The sequence below is a fragment of the Cygnus olor genome, chromosome 13 (genome assembly GCF_009769625.2).
Source record: "Cygnus olor isolate bCygOlo1 chromosome 13, bCygOlo1.pri.v2, whole genome shotgun sequence".
In the NCBI taxonomy this organism is placed as follows: domain Eukaryota; kingdom Metazoa; phylum Chordata; class Aves; order Anseriformes; family Anatidae; genus Cygnus; species Cygnus olor.
In genome coordinates, this window is record NC_049181.1 from 17,621,036 (window position 1) to 17,636,450 (window position 15,415).

Here is a 15,415-nt window from a genome sequence, read left to right on the forward strand (position 1 = left end):
TAAGAAGGAGTAGTCTTAACAATTATGGTTGCAGAAAATTGCCACGCTTAATTACTGGGTATATAGATTGTGAAATCCTGCTGTATCATTCTGTAGTAGTTGATCTTTACTCTACAGAAAATAATATTTTCCTGGTCTCTTCAGAAGTTGTTTCCATTTTAGTAGACATATCAGAGATGAAATCTGTGCTTCCCAGAATCAGGTACGCTATCTTATTTGGGGGGCATGTGATCGTTGCCTGGAGCTCACTTCAGAGGGCTCGTTGTGGTTACCCATTCTGCACAAAGACAAAGGTACACCACTTAGTACAGTTTCCTTTGCATGAAGTAGGAGTTCGTGTATGCTCACAGAAACTCTGGTGAACGACAGCAGTATTGACATGTTGTTTTTCATCTTCAAGTTTAATGGAGCTTTAATAAGACATGGGGCTGTTCTCTGACACCAGACCCTTGGATCACTGAATGGGCTCTTAGAAACAGGGATTCCACTGTAACGACTTCTGTCCTATGGGAATGTCACACAAATCTCTAGGTATTGGCAAACAGGAGATGAAACAAAGATTAAAATTGGCTTGTGAAGTAATACCCTCAAATAACCAGGCTTCAGAAGTCTTCTTTACTTCCTTCCCAAAATTATTCTAGCAGAAGATGTAATTTCTACAACCTTGCATTTTTGTTTCAGCTGATTTCTGAAGATATGCAGATATGACTTGAGACAGTAAGAGGAGAGACTCTTAATTTAACATGTAGAAGTACATCTCATAGTGCCTTTTACATAAGGAGTGAAACAGTTTGGTAAATATAAAACCCTCAATAGTTTCTTTTTATGTTCTAAGGTAAATAACATCCCAAAACTGAATACTATTTCTAAAACTGCTCTTGACAAGGAAATACGTTAGAATATCTTAGTCTGAGTAAAATAGCACAATAATACATTTCAAGAGATTATATTAGTAATTATTTTTTTTTTTGCATTGCAGCATCAGAACTTCAACTTAGGGTTTTGTTTAGTTATTATGAATTAGGTCAGCAGGAGAGATGAATGTTGGATGGCCAATACAGACAAACAGCTGCATTTAGGTTATTTTGCTGCCAACGGTAATGAAACCAGTAAATGTCCATGTTCCTAATTCTGCTGAGGCCCATAATTGGGATAAAAATGAAGAAAGGTGGTTCTTAAAGTCATTTAACTGGTGTAATTTAATCACAGCTGTGGTCTTTAGGTTGTAGTTTTGCCCAAAGTAAAGATAAAATTGAATGATAACGTGTAGGGCCTCTGGCAAGCATTGTCTTTTGCTTTTGGAAACTGCAGTAATTGTGTTTGATGTATCATCAGTTGGGAGCAAATTGAATTGAGGATATTTGTACCGTCAAATGTGAAAGGTTAGTACTAAATCAGGAAGTCTCTGGGTCACGAAAACGTACAGAGAGGAAAAACAGCTTTCATTGATGTTTGTCATGTTATCTAATTTCAAAACTGAATCTTGCTCTGCTCAGTCTGCTGCGCTTTATTCCTCATAGCAAGGTAATAGCCTGTTCCTAAGACGCCAAGAATTATTGGACTCCTTTCACTGCTACTTAAATATGTGGGATTTTTCAAAGAGTGTTTTTCATCCTTGCAGCCTAAGGGTAATTACTTCTAACTGCAAAATTGTACAAATGATTAGATTTTTTTTTCTGTGGGCTCTTTTGCTTTTGATTGAATTACACTGACTAACTCAATTCAAGAGAGTTTGGCTCTGGAAGGTTCTTTTTTTTTTTTTTTTCTTTCCCATAAAATGCATTGATGCTGTCTGGATATCATAAGTTTAAAAAAAAAAAAAAAAAAAAGACCAGACAGACTCTTTGTAAAGGATTCTGAAACTTTTTTGGGGAAAAACAATTCTGTGTTTTGTCTAGCCATGTTGTTTCACAGATGAGAAGAAGTTACTGTATGGTGGCCATTGGTATGGCCTTACTCTTCAAGGTAAGTAGTCATGGATAAAATGCTACAAACAATACTGGAAAAGTATTCCTAATGTCTGCAAATAAAAGCTATTCATAATCCCATGCAGGGTTTTACTTCCTACGTCTTAATATTGCAGTTTGCTAAATTGGTTTGTTCTTTTTTTTTTTTTTTTTTCCCTTGCAAGATATCTCTAGAGGATAAAAATGCCGTCATTATTTATGACTCAAAGCTACAGACTCCAGCAACACTACAGGAAGCAATATGTGACATGGGGTTTGATGCTACATCAGCTGGTTCAGACCCACAACCTGTTTTACCTGACACTATTTTTCTTACTATTCCTGCTCAGTCAGCTCTAACATCTAAAGAGATTCGTAGTACACTACTGAAGAACAAAGGTATCCTGGATGTTAAAATGTCCTCTGATCAAAAATCTGCAGTGGTGACTTTCCTTTCTTCCATTATAAATGGCAAGCAGATTATCCAGATGGTCCCAGGAGTAGACTTAAATATTTCAGCACCAGAAGTGACTCCAGGAACATGTGAAGATTCCAGCTGGTCTCAAGCAAGTAGCGTTTTGTTGCGCGTGAAAGTGGAGGGGATGACCTGTCATTCCTGCACCAGCACTATTGAAGGGAAGGTTGGCAAATTGCAAGGAATTCAGCGGATTAAAGGTAAAAACTTACATAGTTCCTCTCATGGCAATGTGGAGGTGCTTTGGATTTATATTAGTTTAATACAACAGTTACTCTTTGTGGTACCTGATATGTAGCTAAATGTTTAATTTGGGCTAGCAGTGAAGAAGGAGGCTCAAACTGTGGTGAGGCTCTTGCTGTTACATGTGTGACAGCATTCGGTGATTGCTTTTTTTTTTTTTTGTATTTTGGTAGGGAGGTTAGAGTAGTAGAGTTTCATAACTTCATTTTTCAGTTTTAGAAATCTCTAATACCAGGTGTCTCTTTGTATTGTAATTAATGTTAGTTTATATTTTCTTTTCAATTAAAAATTAATATTGTTATATATGTGATTGTATCCAAAAGGAAAGATGCAATAGGCCCTGGATAAAAGGATGTATTTAGTAAGAAACAGTAATGTCATTTGTGAAAGTCCTGGGAAAAGAGCAAAAACTGAGAAAAAGGTATTTGAGAACTGTTGTATTGTCTAGACAATAAATGGTTGCACTAAATTGCACTGAGATTTTCCCAAGCCACTTAAACCTCCGTTACATTGCAGTTAAGTTTCTGAGCGTTTGCAGCATTCTTGGAAGTCTTTGACAAGATCTGTTGCTCTTAGGGCAACATGCTTGTTATACTTAGGGCAGTAATGCACGCTTATTTTTGCTGTTTAATTTTCAGTGTCCTTGGACAATCAGGAAGCTGTTGTCGTGTATCAGCCTCATCTAATTACAGCAGAAGAGATAAAATGTCAAATTGAAGCTGTGGGCTTCACAGCATCTTTCAAAAAGCAGCCTAGGCCCCTCAAACTCAGTGCTATTGACCTGGAAAGGTTGAAGAGTACTCAGACCAAAGGCTCTGAGACAACATCACTGAAAGAAAACTCCAAGAATGTGAATGATACGAAGACTGTTGTCTTCAAAATTGATGGCATGCACTGCAACTCGTGTGTCTTCAATATTCAAAGTACCATATCAGCACTCCCGTCGGTAACAAATATAGTTGTTTCATTAGAGAAGAAATCTGCCATTGTAAGCTATAACCCAAACTTAATTAGCGTAGAGGTACTGAGAAAAGCTGTAGAGGCAGTGTCTCCAGAGACATTTAAAGTCAGCCTTCCTGACCAATATGAACATGCAGCGCTTCTCTCTGCACTGGCATCTCCACTGAAGTCTCCTCATACAGCTTTGAAGGATGCTACCCAGCCGCTTACTCAAGTTGTTGTGATAAATATTGAGGGAATGACTTGTAATTCTTGCGTGCAGTCTATTGAGGGAGTCATATCCCAAAAGGCAGGTGTAAAATCTATTAATGTCTCTCTGGCAAATAGTAATGGGACTATAGAATATGACCCTCTACAAACAAGCCCAGAAGACTTGAGATCCTCAATAGAGGATATGGGATTTGATGCATCTTTATCAGGTAAAACTTTTAAGCTCAAAAAGATTATGCAATTCTGTTTGAGATTTGGTACCACCCAAGATGAGATTTATCAGTTTACACATTATACTTCCTGCATGTCAAGCGAAGCTTTATATTTTCACTGTCAATGAGATAGTTAAGTAAATCTGTAGCACTTCCTTTAAGACGTTAGATTAATTAAAAAGTACTGAGATATCTGGAAATACAAATACATCCAGTAAGTATTGATATTCAAATGGTGCTTCAATTTGCCACTGTTTAATGTTTATGGAATGAATGTAGAAAGTAAATGGAGCTTTGATAGCTGCTAAGAATGATAATTCGCTGCTAAAGAAACTTCAGGGCAGCAATCTACTAGAGATTTAACTTGTGTGAAGTAACGGACAGGTTGTTTAACCAGACTCAGGCATGGCTGAGGAGTGACAAGAATCTGTAGAGTGTGGATATCACCAAGGAAGTTAAAATTATGCTTACCATGATGTCTGGTACACTGAAAGTAATTGTGCAATGGGAACAGATGGCTAGATAGTGGTGTCCAGAATATTTACAGAGGACACAGATCAACATTAATGGAAAGAGGCTTCTCAAGGGAATGCAGAGGCTCCATTTCTTATTTGCTAAGATTGAATTTAATACAGCAGGTGAAATATTTTATGTCAATAACTGAAGCAGTGAAGTCAGGTGCTCATATTTAATCCCTTTTATACTGCTCCTGCCTAAACATAGCTTGTCCTGAATTGCTGGAAGAAGCAGCTATCTGTGGGTTGAGGTCCCTTCTCAAAAGTCAAAAACATTGAATTTGCTTGCAAAACATTCCTTTGTTTTGTACCCCAGGTAAAGTCAATAAATTTGCATGTAAAACTAAGGTTGCAAGGCAGAGGCTTAGCTTGCGACCTGCCAAAGAGGACAGAGGATGTACAACAGGACAGATGAATATAATGAGGAAAAGGAAAAGAAAAATTGTAACAAAACAATCAGATAGAAAGTTTATCAGAGGCCTAACCATTGTTGCTTCAGTAAGCAAAAGAAAGCAGACTTTTTCCTGTGCTTGAGAGCCTTAATAAGGCACGTACAATTACTGCTTCTTGGTCTGCAAATTTACAGCAACGTGTATTAATGCCAGGTCATAGCTCATTGCAGTGTCTATTCGTGGTGTCATGAATTTCAATCTCTTCCTCAGCAAAGACAGAACTCCCTGTGGGGATAACTCAACCCTCACCTGAAGAGCAGCTGGCATCTCACAGAACTGAGCCTACCTCCAAATTGTCACCAAACCATGCTGCTAAACAAGAGGCAAAGAGCGTATCCAAGTGCTATGTCCAAGTCACAGGAATGACGTGTGCTTCATGTGTAGCCAACATTGAGAGGAATTTGAGAAGAGAAGATGGTAAGATATATGTCAGTGTAACCTGTTAAATTTCTGAGCTTTTCTTTTAGAGAATCCATCTAGCTTATGTGCACTGTTTTTAATTAGTGGGTTGTTAAGAGAAGTACCGTTGATGGTACTTCATGAGGGAGAACATAGTTGACTTACAGTTGGTTTGTAGGATGAAGAGAGAATGTAATTCTTGCTGCTTTGTTGGTGTGCTGGCTGGAGACTGCCCTTGCAAAAGCAGGAGTTGAGGTTCTCTGAAGAGGATATATAGAGATCAAATATGGATCCTCATGAAACTAAACTAAATCTCTTCAACTGGAGGGATTTACCCAGGTCTGCAACGTAAAGGCAGAAGTGTACACATCTGTATCAGAAACAGAGCTATTGGAGAATGACAGTATTAGTATGGATTAAAGAGATGTAAGGTAACTTTAGCTCCGCAAGTCAGGACAATGATGTCTATATTTCTGTCAGAGTGATGATTTTATTTGCAGGAACAAATAGTTGCATAACTATAATGAAGAGTTATTATTATAGACTGTGTTTAATTATTATAATGAAGATGGACATATTCCAAGTTAACTTGGAATTTTATTTCTTCATTCTAAAAGCTTTTTGTACTTTCCTTTTAACTCAGTGTACAGTAGGATTGCATATTGTTAGATCTACCCTTTCTGAAACATGTTCACTCAAGTTCTTAAAGAAAGGGTTTTTAGAAATTCTAGAATTAGATCAAAATAATATGCCAGAGTGTATTTTAGAAGTGGTTTTTGAAGTCAAAATGGTCATCTTTTCATACAAAGTAAATTGAATGTTTGTAATTAGACAGATGGTAAACGTGAATTGCATGTTTTTCTCCTGGAGTAATATATTAATTCTTCATGCTTGCACTCCCAAGCTTTTGTTACACTGCTTATACATCTTCCAAAAATGCTTGTTTTTGTTTGTATGTGCCTATAATGTGGTAGGTTTCTCAATTTCATTGCACTGCTATTGTGCTGTCACATTGTCATTAAGTGTTTTTCTGAAACATGAACTGCTATTTGTACATTTTGTTTTCTAGGAATACATTCAGTACTTGTTGCCCTAATGGCAGGAAAGGCAGAAGTGAGGTATAATCCTGCTGTCATACACCCTTCGGCTATTGCAGAGCTCATACAAGAACTGGGATTTGGAGCTACTGTGATGGAAAACTCTGGTGAAGGAGATGGAATTCTGGATCTTGTTGTAAGCTAGTAATTAAAAACAACCACCCCGTCTTTATTTTATCTATTGAACTTGCTTTCGGGGAATTATTCTGCATATGGCAGGATTTTCTGTGATTTTTTCTTTATTTTTTTTGGAGCAGAGTCTAGCTTAGTGTTCCAGCTCTCAGCATGAAGAGACAGCAGAGGTTCATCAGAGCTTAAAACGTTGTGTTCTGCGCCATACTTCCCCTGTAGGGCTTTCATCCTTCACAAGTGGGCTCCATCTCACTGCTTCAGACCCCAACAATAGGCAATAAGTAGTTCGGGATGGTCATAACAACACTTTCTTTTCCCATTTCGTATGATACATTAACCTTTGGTTTCGATAACCATAGGGAACCTTTATTTTACAGGTGAGAGGAATGGCATCTGCTTCTTGTGTGCACAAAATAGAATCTACCCTCATGAAGACTAATGGTGTTTTATACTGCTCAGTAGCTCTTGCAACCAACAAAGCACACATCAAATACGATCCTGAGATTATAGGTCCTCGAGATGTGATACAAGTGATAAAGGTAAGTTTCACAAAGGCAACAAGTCTAATAAAATATGCAGTGTCCTTTGAAGCATTACATACGCCACAGCAGAAGGGAAGAAGGCTATTAAAGGAAAAAAAATTGTCTCATCCATCATTATCTTGCTCTCAGGTTTCTGCAGATAATGTGTGTGTTCTGGCTGAAAAGCAATGATCTATAGTGACTTTGTCCAAGTGTTTAAAGAGAGACTGGGAAAGCTAGGCTATGGTAGAATTGAAGATAAGTCTGTAGGTTGCCAAAAGGTAAAGCCCATCCTTGAGTACTGTAGCAAAGGAAAGATGACATGACTTTCTTGGTATTCTCCCTAAATTTTTATACTTCTGTGCTTCAGGATTAACCATTTTGGAAAGCCACATTTTAGAGTGCCTTTTGAATGTTCTAGAAAAATTCTACATCAGACTATTACTTTTTGGGTTAACTTGTGCAGAGAGAAAAGCAATTGTATCAGAAATGTTAACAAAACAAATCAATTGCAAGGCTGGCAAAATCAGTAATCTGCCCATAAATTTATGGGAGTGCAAGTTGTCTTTACAAATCGACTGTTCTCTTTTAATTTTTGTTCTTTTTTTTTGTCCTGTAGGATTTAGGTTTCACAACTACTTTAGTCAGAAAAGATAGATCTGCTAGTCACCTAGATCATAAACGTGAAATAAGGCAGTAAGTATTCCTGGACATATTTAGATTCTATATAAGCATCTTGTAAACGTCTTTGATTACTCTTTTTAATGTTTTGTCTTTTAATGAATAGTAAAATTTATGGATTTTTTTATTAGTTTGTGCAGACTTGCTAGCTAAACTGTTACTCAGCACTCGCCTGCAAAACAAATAATTTTTTTTTTAAATTTGAGGTGGAGAAGGGCTTTTTTTGTGAGCCTGGCTTTCTGTATTCCTGTCATGGTGATGATGATTTACATGATGGTTAAGGACAGTCAACTCTCGGATGCTCGCGCACATCACAACATGAGTGATGAGGAAATGGAGGCCATTCACTCCTCTATGTTCCTGGAACGCCAGCTCCTGCCAGGATTGTCTGTTATGAATTTTCTGTCATTTTTACTCTGTGTCCCTGTACAGGTAAGTGAGAACGTGGCAGCTCTGAGTTTGGTGGGGTTAGACAATCAAAGTGGAAGACAACAAAGAAATTAAATTTGGCAAGTGACCGTAAATCTGCTGCTTCAAATTGTTTTGAGGCTGTTAGATGCTAACACTGCTGCTAAAATATGCGGTGCTAGGTACTGTTTTGGGCAGGTCAGTCAATGTGTAGGTGCTGTGCAGTCAGAGCATCGGAGGCAGCTTGCCTAGCTCTAGCTGGTGGGCATGGTGAGATGACCTAAGAATACTGAGGTAAAGATACAGCTCTCGCCTAGAGCTAGGACTTCAGTAGGTGATGGAGAAGGCAAATGACAAAAAAAAAAAAAGGGGGGGGGGGATGTTTTCCTCTCAGGGAAAAACTGCTGCTGTCTGTTAGAAGCGCACAGAATATAACTGGTACTGTTACTGTTACAGATGTTTGGAGGCTGGCACTTCTATATACAGGCATACAAAGCACTGAAGCACAAAACTGCAAACATGGATGTGCTCATTGTTCTGGCAACCTCCATTGCGTTCGTCTACTCATTTGTTATTCTTCTAGTTGCAATGGCTGAGAAAGCAAAAGTAAACCCCGTGACTTTCTTTGACACACCTCCCATGCTGCTTGCGTTCATCTCATTGGGCCGGTGGCTAGAGCACGTTGCAAAGGTAAGGAAAATAAAAATACTTGTGATGTGTTGGTCAAAATGAATGTAGCAGTGGAAATTTTATTTCAGACAGGTTGCTCTAGTAAAATATAGTAAAATAGGTTTAGTAAACTAGGCATGTTCTTGACATCTTCGCTAAATGGAAAGCATCATATTTGCAAACTATAAGACACTGAGTATCATTTCTGAATGTTTTATACTTTAAAAATCAGATGAAAAAGCTTTCCTAGATTCTTCTGACCTTATTTATTATGAAATCATCTACAATAACTGAAGTAGTAAAAATATGAAATGACTTAATATAAATCTGTTTGCAGGAAGTATTTTCTTAACAAAGTACATCACAACATATCTGGTTGTCATTTACCCTGTGATTTTTTTCCAATACCATAGTCAGAAAAATAAGGAATTTCTTATTCTAGGGTAAAACATCAGAAGCACTGGCTAGACTAATTTCATTACAAGCTACTGAAGCAACTATTGTTACCTTGGGCCCTGATAACCTTCTCTTAAGGTATCTTACTTTGTCATTTGCTTTTGCTGATGTTCCTTTTTCTGTTTTTAATATTAGTAATTCACATACAAATGTTATCAGTCTGTAGAACTATGAAGGAAATAACTTCAGATTTTGCTGGCAGATACGTAAGATGTAAATGTTAAAATTAAGAAAAATTAATCCTATTCCAATTTGTTTTATTGGAATCGTGCTAATTTTTGCTAAGATAAGGAACATAGTGGATTTTCTCATCTGGGAAGTAAATAAAAATATGATAAGCTTAGTGCTCTATAAAATGGCCTTTGTATAAGTTAACAATGTTAACTGATGGGATTATGCTTTGTGTATAGTGACAACTGTTTTTACCTGGGTAACTTCCGTTAACAATCTCTTGTTTAAAAACTCTAGTGAAGAACAAGTTGATGTTGAACTGGTTCAGCGAGGTGATATTGTCAAAGTGGTGCCAGGAGGCAAATTCCCAGTGGATGGTCGTGTTATTGAAGGACACTCAATGGTAGATGAATCTCTTATCACAGGTGAGCCTGCATTTTTTTTTTGCAAGTATGAACATGTTCTTCTTTTTTTTAAATAAATCTGAAGAGAAGTTGAAACTGATGTTCTTTTATTTTTTTTTACCTGTATGTTAGGAGTTGGTAGTTGTTAAAATAAAAAACATCAGCAAAAAAGCTCCTCCAGCATCTGTTATTGACTTTTCCTTAGGTGAAGCGATGCCTGTGACTAAAAAACCCGGCAATACAGTTATTGCAGGTTCTATTAATCAGAATGGATCACTGCTGATTTCGGCAACCCATGTCGGAGCTGATACAACTCTTTCACAAATTGTTAAACTCGTGGAGGAGGCCCAGACCTCAAAGGTAGAGTAGTATCAACTTAAGCATTTGAGCCTCGTCTTACTTAGGCATCAGTGTACCAAATAATTTGCAAAGTGGTTAAGATTGCAGCTGCAATTCAAATCTCAACATAATGAAGTTCTTTTGCTGAACAAGGACTTTGATATGGTCCACTGTTCCAGATCTCGTCATCTTATTGAGTAAAATGTAATTATAAAGTGTGGTATGACAAATGTGCTGAAAACAGAAGGTGTGATTATATCTGTGTCTGAAGGCATAGAAGAGAATAAGCGTGATGTTGCTGAAGCTGACGCTCATTTCTTCTTCCTAGGCTCCTATTCAGCAATTTGCAGACAAACTTAGTGGCTACTTTGTGCCTTTATTGTGGCTGTTTCTGTGGTTACCCTTTTTGCCTGGATTATAATTGGATTTGTGGATTTCGAAATAGTAGAAAAATACTTTATGGTAAGTAAATCTTGTTAAACACCTTCTGAAATATTTCAAAAATAATTAGTCTGCAAATGTATTAGGTTGCAACAGCTTCATTTTTGGATTGTCCTTGCAGGCAGTTCCTGGGGGGGGGAACAACCCATATGAAATGATTATATTTTTCAGCTATTTATTACACTGCAGAACCATTCTTACATTTCTACTTAAAGAGAGTTTGCAGTAATTAATCAACTCCTGACAGTTAGTTTTAAAAAGGAAAAACAGAAAAAAGCACAAATACTAACCCTTGAAATTTCCCAATTTCCATTCCTTTTCTGTTGGGAAAAGAAATGCTTTGTGTCACAAGTTCCAATTCTTATTCTATTTTTCTTAGTATATCTTTGTGTAAATTCACCTTTGAAATCAGTGAAATACATGTACCTTACAGATGCCAGAGGAGGATCAAAATCTTAATTTGTACTTTGTGGTAGCTTAGATCTCAGGTTTCTTGGTGGACTAGTATTTCTCGTTAGAATTTACGAGTTGCAGGAGAGCAATCTTTATATCTTTGCTATTGCATATGACTAGAGTGTAGTACCCTATATAAGGAAAAGTCCTATAATAAAACAAACCATGGGTACATGCAGTATAGAGCACAATTTATTCACTGGTCGTTAATTTTGTCATTAGTCATAGCTTTGGCATATTTTTCCTGTGCTTTACTTTTTAATTCTAATTCTTTAATTTACGTTTGCATTTCTTTTTTTTACATCAAAGGCAATGTGTAGTTGAATTCCTTGTTTTCCTTGTTTTATTGTGTCACTAAAATGAATTTCTGTCACTAGGGTTACAATAAGAGCATTTCTGCAGCAGAGGTGATAATCCGCTTTGCTTTCCAAGCCTCTATCACAGTCCTGTGTATTGCGTGCCCCTGTTCCCTGGGATTAGCCACCCCAACAGCTGTGATGGTTGGTACTGGTGTAGGAGCCCAGAATGGCATACTGATCAAAGGAGGAGAACCATTAGAGATGGCCCATAAGGTACAAAACGTGGGTTAATTTTACAAGAACTCCAAGGGTGGGTATCAGGAGCATTTTGCTAATTCCTGTCTGAGCAGATCATTGCATGTTTGTGAGCGGCATCTTAGTAAGCTGGGTTAAAAGTGGGGTACTCTGAGGAAAATATACATTAAAGCTTTGTTCATTGAATGAAATCTTCCTGTTTTACTGCAGGTAAAGGTGGTTGTATTTGACAAAACGGGTACGATTACTCATGGGACTCCAGAAGTGACGCGTGTGAAATACCTAGTAGAGAGTAACTGGATGCCACATAATAAAATGCTGGCCATCGTGGGAACTGCAGAGAGTAACAGCGAACATCCTCTTGGAGTAGCAATAACAAAGTACTGCAAAAAGGTAAATTGTGTAGGAAAAGACATTTGTATTACAGAAGAACTTCTGCATTACTTAATATGTCTGAATAGACTGGCATCATTTAGAAAGTAATCGATGTATTCAAATAGAAAGCTGGAAAATTTTGAGGCCACTTCAGTCTTCTTTTTGCTACCGCTTTCTTTAGGAACTGGACTCAGAAACCCTTGGGACATGTACAGATTTTCAGGTAGTTCCAGGCTGTGGCATTAGCTGTAAAGTCACCAATATTGAAGCACTGCTCTACAGGAAAAATAAAATGGTTGAAGAAAACAATGTTAAAAACGTGACACTTGTGAAACTTGAGGAGAATGTGGAGGAATCAATGCAGCCTGCTTTGATTATCGATGCTGATTTACCAAGTAAGCTAACTCCACTTCATAGAATAAAATGGATAGCAAGATTGCCTTACGTTTTTGGTCTTAGTCAGGATCCTTAAGAATGAGAGCATTTTTTTCAGCCCTGTAGAACTGGGCTTGCATCAAGGCACGTATGAAATAGAGGCGGTCATTTATTTATTTCATGCTCACGCATCACTTGGAACATTTGGATGAAAACATTATGTTGGTATAAATACAACTGGAAGTTGTAAAATGTGGAGCTGAAAGACCATATAGGAGTTTTCTCTTAGCTGTCTATTTTGCTTCATCCCAAGTCACTATTTGCTAGGCAAAATTATGTATGTTTACACATTTGACTGGTTTTCAATCAAGAGCAGTTCACTGTTAGATCTTTCAACTATATTAGGATGTTAAATTAAAGGCACTGATAAAGGGACTTTGTCTTTTACTGTCCCTTGATCTGTGATTCTTGGTCTACTGAAGTGGTAACTACCTATTACTGAAGAAATGTCAGTACCGTTCTTTTCATGAACACATGAAAAGATTGGCTTGGCAAAAAAGAAAATCTCTCTCAATATTGATTAGACTCTTTAATGATATTTCAGTGCATACCGAGAGAGCTGGATAGGATTAGCTGGAGGGAAACTTGCTAGTTGTCTATATGATGACAAGACTTGTTCTTCCTTCAGCTACAGTGACTTCTCAAAAATACTCTGTTCTCATTGGGAACCGGGAATGGATGAACAGAAATGGACTTCTTGTTAAAAATGAAGTTGATAAAGCCATGATTGAGCATGAGAGGAAAGGTCGCACAGCAGTTCTTACAGCTGTCGATGGTAAGTTCATTGCTCTCTCTTCATTCAGAGGTGACTTGTCACCACTTAAATAGAAACTGGTAAGTACCAATGCCTTAGCAGTTACACCTGAAGTAGACTAATGGGGTGGAGAGACATCAAGTGCTAAAGCTTTGTTACACTGTCTTACAGGAGAAAATGTCACTTTCTCCTTCCCCCAAAAGAAATGAACAGAGTATTTATTACTAACCCCTGCTTTGTGTTTTTAGGAGTGCTTTGTGGCTTGATAGCTATTGCTGATACTGTGAAACCAGAAGCTGAGCTGGCAGTCTACACTTTGAAGAGTATGGGATTAGAAGTTGTTCTAATGACTGGTGACAACAGCAAGACAGCACGATCTATTGCCTCTCAGGTAAGCTGTTCTGCGTGTGTTTGGGTTTGAAGCTTGCCACAACCCATTTACAGAAAGGATGTTGTCACATTGATAATGCTTGTGGCTAGTATAGAACTGGTCTTTGGTGAAAAATGCTGACATAAAACTCAGAATAAGAGGGTAACTAAAGAAGCCTTTTTGAATAGGTGCAGCGTCAACTTTGAAATCAGAGCTGTTTTCATATTAGGGTTTGGTCTTTTGACTCAAGAGCATAATGTGGGTTTTGGCTTTCATAATTGCATTATTAGAAGCAGAAACTTTGATAGCTAGTAGGAAAGCTACTCCTGTGTTCTCTCTCTCTACCCCTCCCCATAGGTTGGCATCTCCAAAGTGTTTGCAGAGGTTCTTCCCTCCCACAAAGTAGCCAAAGTGAAACAGCTACAAGATGAAGGAAAACGGGTGGCCATGGTTGGAGATGGTATCAATGACTCCCCTGCACTTGCTATGGCTAATGTGGGAATTGCTATTGGCACGGGTACTGATGTAGCCATCGAGGCAGCTGATGTGGTTCTAATTAAGGTAAGAAAGAAGAATGTTTCATGAAAATGAGATGATGTCTTGAGTGATTCAGACCATTGCTGAGGTGTAGTTCATAAGCCAGTACAACTGGAGATTGTCTTTGTCTTGCTTGTTTAGTAGTGGTACGTGACCTGTAAAGGAAGCTTTCCCCATTTTCTTGCTCCTACAAATTCAGGGGTAATTCAAATTTTAGAGTTGGCAAAGGAGGAAAAAAATGGGGTGACCTTTGGCAAACATAAATCATATTTAAGGAACATATCAGAATATCTGTAAGGTTACAGTCACTTCTTCCTGTGTATCAACAATACCTTGACAGGAACTGTGTTGTCTAGACCTGTACCCTACAGATAGCGCTGTATACATTGTTTGGGTTATGGTGGCATCTGAAATAAGGCTGGTGCTCATTGTATGGGCTCTATGCAGATGAAATAGAGCAACTTACAGAATACTTATTACATGTAGTCTGTTATGTCCAGTGTATGGTAGTTAGCTTAAAAATGGGGGTATGGTGACATTATGTGTATGCTTTTTATCTCTGACTTCTCCTATAAACATTAATTTCCAGGATGACTTAATGGATGTGGTAGCAAGTATAGATTTATCAAGGAAGACCGTCAAAAGGATCCGGATCAACTTTGTCTTTGCTCTAATTTATAATCTCATTGGAGTTCCCATAGCTGCTGGTATGTGATTTTCCTGTGGTAATAAAACTGTGCTTAGCCAACAGATTACATGGATTTACTATTGTATGGAAGAGTATCCATTTTCTTTATTTCTGATGGACGTTAAGAGCAGAGCTCTTATGCCACTGCAACCTCTGCAGGCAATTTGTGCACTGTCATTTCCCACATTACAGCTGCTGTGGATATGCTCAGCACATCAAAATGACTGTAAGATAAACTGTTTATTAAATGAACTTGATCCCACAAACAAGCAGTTTACTGCAAGGCTGGCAAGACATGCCTACCTATGAATTACAGATTATATAAGTGACATGGTCAGCTGTATTCACATGTGGGTTCTGCGCGAGATAGGACGTAACAAATATTCAATGCAAATATTTATTTAATACTAGACTAAAATCATTTACTAACATAATAGAAATGGAACGAAATTAGAAAGTCCTCATGAAGTTTTGTGTTTTTACATAAGGCGTTGGATTCATATATGAAGAATGCTGTG

The 15,415-nt window shown here is 37.7% G+C and overlaps 1 protein-coding gene across 1 annotated transcript in view; it reads left to right on the plus strand.

Annotated features, from left to right (window-relative positions):
- ATP7A (ATPase copper transporting alpha) overlaps nt 1-15,415 on the plus strand; it is a 28,504-nt gene that overhangs the window by 8,659 nt on the left and 4,430 nt on the right. Inside the window, 20 exon segments of the mRNA XM_040572683.1 lie at nt 2,132-2,621; nt 3,303-4,043; nt 5,224-5,430; nt 6,482-6,645; nt 7,019-7,180; nt 7,782-7,858; nt 8,050-8,275; nt 8,708-8,941; nt 9,363-9,454; nt 9,845-9,972; nt 10,157-10,311; nt 10,619-10,664; nt 10,667-10,752; nt 11,562-11,756; nt 11,949-12,131; nt 12,295-12,508; nt 13,177-13,323; nt 13,551-13,693; nt 14,030-14,233; nt 14,799-14,916. Coding sequence (XP_040428617.1) covers nt 2,132-2,621; nt 3,303-4,043; nt 5,224-5,430; nt 6,482-6,645; nt 7,019-7,180; nt 7,782-7,858; nt 8,050-8,275; nt 8,708-8,941; nt 9,363-9,454; nt 9,845-9,972; nt 10,157-10,311; nt 10,619-10,664; nt 10,667-10,752; nt 11,562-11,756; nt 11,949-12,131; nt 12,295-12,508; nt 13,177-13,323; nt 13,551-13,693; nt 14,030-14,233; nt 14,799-14,916 — 4,012 coding nt within the window.